The 10,862-nt window shown below is 35.5% G+C and overlaps 1 protein-coding gene across 1 annotated transcript in view; it reads right to left on the reverse strand.

Annotated features, from left to right (window-relative positions):
• LOC133619792 (uncharacterized) overlaps positions 1-9,258 on the reverse strand; it is a 16,332-nt gene extending 7,074 nt beyond the window's left edge. The window contains exons 1-2 of the mRNA XM_061981052.1: positions 9,110-9,258; positions 8,895-9,018 (exon numbers count right to left, since the gene is read on the reverse strand). Of these exons, the coding sequence (XP_061837036.1) occupies positions 8,895-9,018; positions 9,110-9,113 (128 nt within the window). The 5' untranslated portion in view covers positions 9,114-9,258. The remainder of the gene's footprint in view (positions 1-8,894; positions 9,019-9,109) is intronic.
• Between the last annotated feature and the right edge of the window lie 1,604 nt (positions 9,259-10,862).

A 10,862-nucleotide genomic window follows, 5' to 3' on the forward strand; every position in this document is an offset into this window, starting at 1 on the left:
CATTGCAGTACCAAGCAAACAATCTCAAGATCTCCACCAAATCATATCCTAAATGTGATGGAAATTATTTAAGGCTCACTACACAAAATAGACGTAATGTCAGTGTAACCAGTGTTCTTTTCCTCTGCTTTGTGTGCAGAGTTTAATAAACACGGACAACATCAGGGGTTGCTACTCAGCTACACTTACTCGCGGCCATGCATCTATGACGATATCGGAAATACAAATGTAGTCAATATTTTCTGCCAATTGTCGAACCCCTCTCATGTTGATATCATGACAAAAGGGTGTTGCATATGATAACACAGTGAAATAAAAACATATCTGATGATACAGGATGTTTTTTGCCAGTTGTCGAACTACTACAAAAATACAATACAGAACAAGAAATAATAGTGAATGAGAAAATAAATACACTTTTCTGTCATCACACGGATGCCTACCTCTCCCGTTGATATTGTGGACAAAAGGGAAGTAGAAAGGCATGTCCAACACATACAATATAAAGAGGTGACAGGTGTCACAACAGTTATTGCAGTGGGGGGAACACGGCGAAACAATGGTTCAACATCGAACAAACTTCAGGTATTTTCATGTGTCTTACACATTTTGTGTAATTATAACAATAATACAACTTTATAAAATACATTATATTTACATGACATAAGTGACCCGGTTACATCAGTACTAAGGATACCATTGACAAAAGTGCCTCAGAACACATATGGGCTTTTTAAACATCAGATCATTGTCTCCCAAAACTTTATTAGTTAATGACCGTTGTAATTATGACACAGCGCACTGAAACGTTGATTCGGGTGCAGCATAAAAAAGACACAGCGGAAAAGCCAATCGGAGTCGAAATTTTACTGCCCTACTTCTGGGTACGCGGAAGTAAACAAAATCATAGGTAGCGCTAAAAACAGACTCTAAATGCGGTAAGTCACAGATATTGGCACAACGTGATTGAGATGCTGTCATTGAGAAGAAAAGGGGAAATCATTTTTATCGTTCACTGGACAAACACTCACCTCCATGGAGCTGCACCAGCCAGGGGCCGGCACTCTAACACGACAGCCCTGCACGGTGGACCCTTCTGGGGCCATTTCTGTGCTTGCTTCCGGGACACACGGCCACTTCAACACAGAGCCCAACATTTCCCAAATGACTTGTACGTCTCAGATGATATGTTTTTTTGCAAATATGATGACTACTTGTCACCATAAAGCAGTGTGAAAAACACCTGCTCCCACTGCAGCCAGTTTGTGGACGCAACTACCAATTAAACATCTTCATTGGTAAGTTGATGATAACTTGACAGCTTCTACAGCTACTATAGTTGGACTCCTGGACACTTCTCTACATGATGCACAGCTTGCTTTTCTCGGTATTTAATTGTTGCTACTTGAGCAAACAACAGTAATTACCTGGTAGCTTTTCCAAAAGTGCTTTGTTTACATCTTCTTTTCTTAAAGTTTATGGATTGCAATGCACTGAAGATATGGGTTTGACTATGTTTTCATATTTAATGCAGGAACTGCCTGTTTTGTCTGTGTCTATTCAAAAAATAAACACATGACATGATACACAATAAATGTTTTCCACCATGCAAAGATTCCATCTGCAACGTCTCGCACTGAAATGCATCGAACCGTATCGCATCGAATCGTCCATCCATCCATTTTCTACCGTTTATTCCCTTTGGGGTTGCGGGGGGCGCTGGAGCCTATCTCAGCTACAATCGGGCGGAAGGCGGGGTACACCCTGGACAAGTCGCCACCTCATCACAGCACCAACACAGATAGACAGACAACATTCACACTCACATTCACACACTAGGGCCAATTTAGTGTTGCCAATCAACTTATCCCCAGGTGCATGTCTTTGGAGGTGGGAGGAAGCCGGAGTACCCGGAGGGAACCCACGCAGTCACGGGGAGAACATGCAAACTCCACACAGAAAGATCCCGAGCCCGGGATTGAACCCAAGACTACTCAGGACCTTCGTATTGTGAGGCAGATGCACTAACCCCTCTTCCACCGTGCTGCCCGCATCGAATCGTAATGTTTTAAAATATATTGTTAGTGAATTATATCGTAATCCATGTATTGAGATTCATATCGGATTGCTATTTATGGTAGAGATGCACACCCCTAATATATATACATTAAAAAATATATATATAAATAAGAATATATATATATATATATATATATATATATATATATATATATATATATATATATATATATATATATATAATAATATTAAAAAAAAAAAAAAAAAAAAAAAAAATATATATATATATATATATATATATATATATATATATATATATATATATATATATATATATATATATATATATATACCGGTATATATATATATATATAATATTGATATCAGTATAAAACTTTTTCCCTGTGACATTTCACATTACTACACACAACCTAATTACTGACCTTTTTTGTTGTACATTCTTTAAATGTATGGAGTACTTGGGTTGTGTGTGTATGTATATATACTGTATATATATATATATATATATATATATATATATATATATATATATATATATTAGGGCTGTCAAAGTTCTCTAAATTTCAATAACGGCACAAACATTTTTTTAACGGCCGATCAACGCAAATACTTCCTTTTTAACCCCCCTGCTGTGCCGTAGCGGGGGGATACTTGGCTGGAGTTCACTTGCTACTGATGAGCCACAAGCGAGCAGAAATGGAAAAAAGAATGTCTACCTTATGGAAATATCAGGTTTAAATGGCAAATGGCAAGTTTTTCTCCCAACGAGAAAGGACTATTTTTCGCCGTGAGATGAGGCGCGTGTCGTTGTAGAGGTGGGTGCCTTACTTCCGTGTTCAGATTACGGTTAAGGTGCAGTGATAACATAACATTTAAATTGTTACTGTGGCTGATTTAGTAAATAGGATGACATAAAAGCTCAACAGAAATGAAAGACGTCCGGCTGAATGTCGAAAGGAGACTTTTTTTTTTTTTATTGCAAACCGGCGAACCATGTCAGACACTTTCTCAAAACAATCACTCACTTTTCTGGCTTCAAAATTAAAGCGCTACACTATACATCCGGTTTGACTACGTTTAGGGTTTCTCCTTAATGTACGGGCTTCACATTAGCCGCCACACCGAACAAAATAAAGAAATATAATGAATTGTAGCGTCCAGAAGGAAACAAAGTCTGACGCTCTTTTTAGCTTTCAGCGGCAACACTCCTCTCAAGCGGCTGGCGTACCAACGTGAGACGTCTGCAAGGCGGAAGGTGGCTGGTCTCAGTTGTTCTGGAGTGGTGTGGACTAAAATGACAGCAGCTTGTGGGACCAGTGGGGACGACAGATCCAGGTCAAGTCCAACACAGCAAGTGCAGGACGTTATGCACGGTGCTTCCGGTGAAACTGCTGCTTCATACAGCGTTGCTTCTCGGCCACACTGTCGCCCGTAGTGGGTATTGACACTGGATTATCTCTCAGGGTAAGCTGCAGGGCTGGAGAGCTGCCTGTTGTGGCATGCGTTGGCGGAGGTCCAACTTGGAGAAGACTGTAGAGCTGTGGAACTTAGCAGACAGCTACTCTGACATTGGAAGAGGGTATTTGTCAGGGATGACTGCTCGGTTTCCCTACAGGAGGTTGACATGGGGGCACAGTTCACCATATTTTTTTCCTGCCACCACCAGTTTAGAGCTCTAGGCCAGGGCTTTGACTCGCTTGATGATGCTCGCGTCCAGCTCCACCGTGACGTCATCACGCAAGACGAGTGGGTGATTGACAGGGGACACGGCCGGGTCGATGACAGGCTGATGATTGAATGCAGCGATGTGAGAGATGTGAGTGATGGCCAGTGGTGCAGTTAGAGCGTGGACACAGTCAGTATGGTGGAGCCTGTATTGTCTGTAATGGAGAATCCCAGAGCGCAGAAGAGGTCAAAACCCAGCAGGTTAGCACCGTGCCGAGACACTTGGAGGCTGAATGCTGGGAGAGCTCTGGAGCCACAGAGCACAGAGAAGGTGGCAGTGTCCACTATGCCAATTTCAGTATATCCATATCCATAGGCTGCTGCTTTTATTGGCTGTCAAGGAAAGAGCCAATCTGACTGTTGATTCATTAAGCAGCGACTTGGAGACAGCAGTATCCTGCAGTTGCGGCAGGCACACACCATCCAGCTCTACAGTACACCACTTGAGCCCATTAAGTGGGTGGTGGTGGAGCGTGGCCCTTAGGACGGGTGGGGTCGGAAATTAACAGAGGCGGGGGAAGAGCGGAACACTTTAGAGAAGTGGTTCATCTTACCACAGTGCTGGCATCTCCGTCTTGTGGCTGGGCAAGTTGGTGCATGGCTCAAGTGGCAAGAATAGCCACAGTTTCCCCAGGGCCTGCATGCTGTAGCGCCCTGACGTCTCGCGACGTTCACCTCAAGGTCCACATGAGGGGTTCAAGAAGTTGAGTTGTCTGAGCCAGCAGTGCAAAATGTGCAGAGACGGGGTCGAGCTGGTTAACCACGATGCTAACTGTGCAGCAAACTCAAATTGGAAATCCATTTCTACTGCCTTGGACAATGACAGATCATTTGGGGACATACATAGTTTCTACTGTGGTTCTGGGAGTGTCGTGTGCTCAGCAAGCTGATTGAGAACCGTTTCCTCTTCCAAACGGCCAAACTTACAGCAGCATTTTCATTTACACAAAAAGGAGGGCTTTTCAAATTGACTGTGTGTCGGTTTTAAAAGTGCTCTCCCCCTCTGGTCAACATTTGAAATAACAAGTGTGTGTAACAAATTGAAGTGCTCCCCCTCTGGCCAACATATGTAATAACAAATGTGTGTCCATCCATCCATTCATCCATCCACTGTCTACCGCTTGTCCCTTTCAAGGTCACGGGCTGTGCTGGAGCTTATCTCAGCTGCATTCGGGCAGTAGGCGGGGTGTACACCCTGGACAAGTCGCCACCTAAGAAATTGAAATGCGCCCCCCAAGGCCAAAATTAATTAAAAAAATAAAATAAATATGTATATTGAGAGATACTGTAGTAACTTGAAGTAAATAATGAAGATTAAAAAACAATTACAAACAAAAATTTAAAAAACTATTTTTTTTACTAAAAGCAGTCTTTTTCTCACAATGTGTTGACTTGTTTTCATAAAATTGGGAACAATTTCTCATATGCTTTCTGTTTCTGTAATATTGCAATATTTTCTCATAAAATTATTACTTGTTTAAGTAAAATTATTACTTTTTAATGCAAAATGGTGACATTTGTCATTTAAAATTCTGACTTTTGTCACAATATTGCCAATTTTTTGGTTGTTCTTGTGAAATAGTGACATTTTTTTAAGTAAAATTATGACTTTTCCCGAGTAAAATTCGATTATTATTATAATATTGCCAACATTTTTTAGTTTTCTTATAAAATGCTGACTTTTTTCGAGTAAAATTATGACTCTTTTCATAAAATTGTCAACGTTTTAAGCTTTTTTTTTGTAAAATTGCACCTGTTATTGAGTAAAATTCCAATTTTTATCACAATATTGCACAAATGTTCTGTTTTTCTTGTAAAATTTTGACTTGTGTTGAGTAAAATTACGACTGTCAAAATTCTTAGTTTAGTAGGCATTATTCGGAGGTCTCAAAAAGGTAACAAATACAAGAATGTGTATGTGTGTCATTTAAAATTCTGACTTTTATCACAATATTGCCAATTTTTTGGTTGTTCTTGTGAAATAGTGAAATTTTTTAAAGTAAAATTATGACTTTTCCCGAGTAAAATTCGATTATTATTATAATATTGCCAAAATTTTTTAGTTTTCTTATAAAATGCTGACTTTTTTCGAGTAAAATTATGACTCTTTTCATAAAATTGTCAACGTTTTAAGCTTTTTTTTGTAAAATTGCACTTGTTATTGAGTAAAATTCCAATTTTTATCACAATATTGCACAAATGTTCTGTTTTTCTTGTAAAATTTTGACTTGCGTTGAGTAAAATTACGACTGTCAAAATTCTTAGTTTAGTAGGCATTATTCGGAGGTCTCAAAAAGGTAACAAATACAAGAATGTGTATGTGTGTCATTTAAAATTCTGACTTTTATCACAATATTGCCAATTTTTTGGTTGTTTTGTGAAATAGTGACATTTTTTTGAGTAAAATTATGACTTTTCCCGAGTAAAATTTCGATTATTATTATAATATTGCCAACATTTTTAAGTTTTCTTATAAAATGCTGACTTTTTTCGAGTAAAATTACGACTCTTTTCATAAAATTGTCAACGTTTTAAGCTTTTTTTGTAAAATTGCACCTGTTATTGAGTAAAATTCCAATTTTTATCACAATATTGCACAAATGTTCTGTTTTTCTTGTAAAATTTTGACTTGCGTTGAGTAAAATTACGACTGTCAAAATTCTTAGTTTAGTAGGCATTATTCGGAAGTCTCAAAAAGGTAACAAATACAAGAATGTGTATGTGTGTCATTTAAAATTCTGACTTTCATCACAATACTGCCAATTTTTTGGTTGTTCTTGTAAAATAGTGACATTTTTTTGAGTAAAATTATGACTTTTCCCGAGTAAAATTCAGATTATTATTATAATATTGCCAACATTTTTAAGTTTTCTTATAAAATGCTGACTTTTTTCCAGTAAAATTACGACTCTTTTCATTAAATTGTCAACGTTTTAAGCTTTTTTTTGTAAAATTGCACCTGTTATCGAGTAGAATTCCAATTTTTATCACAATATTGCACAAATGTTCTGTTTTTCTTGTAAAATTTTGACTTGTGTTGAGTAAAATTACGACTGCCAAAATTCTAAGTTTTTCTTGTGAAATTGTGACCCTTTTCTTGTGAAATTCCAACACATTTTTCACACCAAGCTTTTTTATATTTGCATCGTATGTATATATTAATAATGTTGTAAATACAAATCTTTATATATCTAGAAAGGGTGGTCCTAAAGAGGTAGGCATTATTCGGACGTCTCAAAAAGGTAACAAATACAAGAATGTGGGTTTGTCTGTGAGCGCGTGCAAAATAACAAATTCAACATAAATAAAACTAGGGCTATCAAAAATAACAAGTTAATCACAAAAAAAATGTGGCAACAATCATGTATACACGCAGATTAATCAAGCAGTTTATTTTGAGCGTACTCTTTTAGCTTAACTGTGAATGGTTACCTGAAAGACTGCGCAAGTTGCTATACGGTCAGTGATCAGATCAAGTCGTACATTCTAAAATAAGTTGCTATATGACATTATGTCAATAAAATTGCATTTGTGTCCAAATATTGGGGTCTTTTTATGCAAGCAAGTAATAACCTGTGAATAATCTAATTTAAAAAAAATATCATTTGACAGCACTTAAATAATAACTTAAATTTGTAAATGTTTCTAGAACATTTGATTACCAGCCCAGCACTGACACAGTGCACCACAACAGACTATGAGAGAACTACTAGAAATTAATTATATTACAAGCAGTAGAAAATAGATGGATAGATATTCTGTCTTATCAATGACGGAGTGGAAAGGGGCTAGGGGATAAGTTTGCGATAAAAAAACAAAAACGTACCAACGTGTCATTCCTTAATTGACATTTTACATGCGCGTATTTTAGGGATCGTGGGGCCCCAATACGTGCAGCATGTGATCTGTGTATAGGGAGGGGCAACCTTGGTAAATACGTACTGTATATATAAATATCAATACTCTGGACAACCCCACTGAAAATGTGAATTTAAGTCCGGCTTAATTAACCAATACACAATGGAATTATTGTATTAGTTTAAATTAATATGATACACTACATACCCTATTTTACATATGTTTAAAATATACATTCAAAGTAGACTGAATACAGGGAAGGAACGATAATTAATAATAGCTCTGAAATGGAGAAGAAATAGGATTGGATAAGCTCTGCTGCTTCCTACTCCTTGTTGAACATGTTTTAAATATGTGTTGTAATATTATAGAATCTTGTTTCCATGTTTGAAATAAACAAACATAAATAATATAAAGATATATTAAACCAGGGGTGTCAAACTCATTTTAAATCGGGGGCCACATGGAGAAAAATCTACTCCCAAATGGGCCGGACTGGTAAAATAACGGCACGATAACTTAAAAATAAAGACAACTTCAGATTGTTTTCTTTGTTTAAAAATAGAACAAGCACATTCTGAAAATTTACAAATCATAATGTCGTTGTTTTTTTTTCTTTATACTTACATGTTGCGGTTAATAGTATTCTATCTGTATTTGTCGTTATTTATTCTTTCTGAATAAATGATGTGATAATGTTCATCAGTCAACTCATTGGTGTTAATTTTCAACCTATCAAGATAAAAAATAATATCAAAATCAAATTGCAGGATGTTATTTATGTAGTTTGCTCATTTTCCTCGACTGGTGCACTAACATCATGTGGTTTATTTTTTTACGTCTACAAAGATACAAAAAATTGCTATTGCGACATCTAGTGGACACATGTTGAACAGCAGTTTCTTTCTTTTTAAAAATGTCGGCTCATTTTTATACTTAACAAACTCATCTCTCAGGCAGGATAAAACCTGTTCAGGTTTAATGGTTTAATAATAAAATATCATATATTTATATTACAGTATATACATATGTTGAATAAATTAAAAAAATTCTAATATAAACCTATAATATAATAATACATGTAGGACTTTGTATCAGAAATACATCTGAGTATGATACACTTCATTTGAGCCACAAAATTGTTGATACATGTTTTTTTTCAAGTGATATGATTAATTTGATGGCAGATGTGTGCCAAGTGAGTGTGCAGTGAAAGTGTGATGTTTTCAGCTGATGAGATACAAATCTAGAATGAATAATACATGCATAACCTTGTCAGAGCGCTGGTCTTCTTGCGGCTCTCCTCCTCGTCCATCTGCTGGCTGTGTTGGACGATCTTCTGCTCCCAGAAGGTCTTCAGCTTGTGTTTGTCATGGATCCTTGCTGTGTTCATCACTTTTCATCAGCAGGCAAACGTCACATTAAAACATGTCTTTGAATCTTCCTCAGCTCATGTTAGTTTCAGCAGTTCAATGCAGTTACTTACTCATGTTGCTACTTTTTCTTCTTTTCTCACACTCACTCTTATAATTGTTCACTGATTCCTCATCAATCTTTCTCTTCTGCTGTCTTTTTCACGTCCATTTTCATCTTTTTCCTCAGACAGAATCCCCCGCTGCTTGTGTTTATCTGCTCTTTTAACTCCTCCCCTCCTCTTCACCTTTCACTTTCTCTCCCTTGTTGTGGTCCACCAGCGTTCTACTTATTGTTCGCTCATCATATCATATAGTATTTATATATGGTGCACAGTAAATAAAGTGTATAAATGCAAGGTAAAAAATAAATAAAAGTGATAAAACGGCAATAAAATAAATAAATGTAAAAAACAAATATATATATATATATATATATATATATATATATATATATATATATATATATATATATATATATATATATATTGTTTATTTTTTAATTTTATTTTAGTTTTTGTAAAAAAAAATTCTATGTAAATGATGCAACTTCATGGATGATCCGAAAACCCAGCATGACTTTTATTAAATAAAATAAAACTTAGTTTGTATAGGAAACAAAACAAATATGTAACACATACAACATTACTGAATGATTTTAATGATAATATTTCATCGCGAAGCAAAAGCTGTTTTCCAGTGTTCAATCATCTTTTCAATTGTATTTTTTAGAAATGCAAAGAGGACATGTTCCTTTTTTATTTTCACACACACACAAAAAAAAATATATAAATATATATATATATATATATATGAGATAGGCTCCAGAGAATGGATGGATGGATATATATATATATATATATATATATATATTTATATATATATATATATATGTATATATATATATACTTTTTTTTTTTATTTACTCATTTATTTATTTATTATTTTATTTATTCATATATAAATTTAAAAAAAGCAACATGTCTTGTTTGTATTTCTAATAAATACAATTGAAAAGGTGATTGAACACTGGAAAATAGCTTTTGTGGCCTGTCCTTACTTCTTGTAATTAGACTTCACTATGAAATATTATCTTTTAAAATCCTTCAGAAATGTTGTAAGTGTTACATATTTGTTTTGTTCCCTATACAAACTAAACTTTAAGTTTATTTTATTTATTAAAAGTCATGCTGGGTTTTCAGATTTTCCTTCAGTCGTGTTACCTAAAACAAATGAACCCCTCTGAAAAATGTTGCGTATTCTACAAATCACATGGTCCACAGGAAGTTGCATCATTTACATCCTATGCAGGTTGTGGAAAGAAAAAAATGAATTTCACTTGTATTTTTTTAATTATTTGATAATATTTCAATTATGCCGTGGGGTGGAAAAATCTCAGCGCGGTCCTGTTGTCTAAATTATTTTTGTTTATTTTGTTATTCTGTTTATTTAAAAAAATATGTGTTTAGTGTCAACACGCTATTAGCATTCTAAACCAAAAACTAATTCCTGTTATTTTCAGTACTGTTACTCAAATGAGTCATCGTCACCTTAGAAAGTAGTGGTGGGTCAAACGATACTGAAGCATCAATGCCTTATGAAACACAAGGCGTGATACTGTGTCCCAAGTGTGACTTGAAGAAAAAAAAACATGTGACCGATACAGCTGCTCTGTCCTTTGACTGTAAAGTTCCAAACTATTTTTTATCAGAAAGCGCAGCTTGGAAGAAGGAAGAGTCGGTTTCCGTCACCATCATCGACCTAAATGCAACTTACAAACAAAAATTCTGAAGTCTGGGATCAATTTGATCTGATAACGTCAAATAA

The sequence above is a fragment of the Nerophis lumbriciformis genome, linkage group LG20, assembly GCF_033978685.3.
Source record: "Nerophis lumbriciformis linkage group LG20, RoL_Nlum_v2.1, whole genome shotgun sequence".
NCBI lineage: Eukaryota > Metazoa > Chordata > Actinopteri > Syngnathiformes > Syngnathidae > Nerophis > Nerophis lumbriciformis.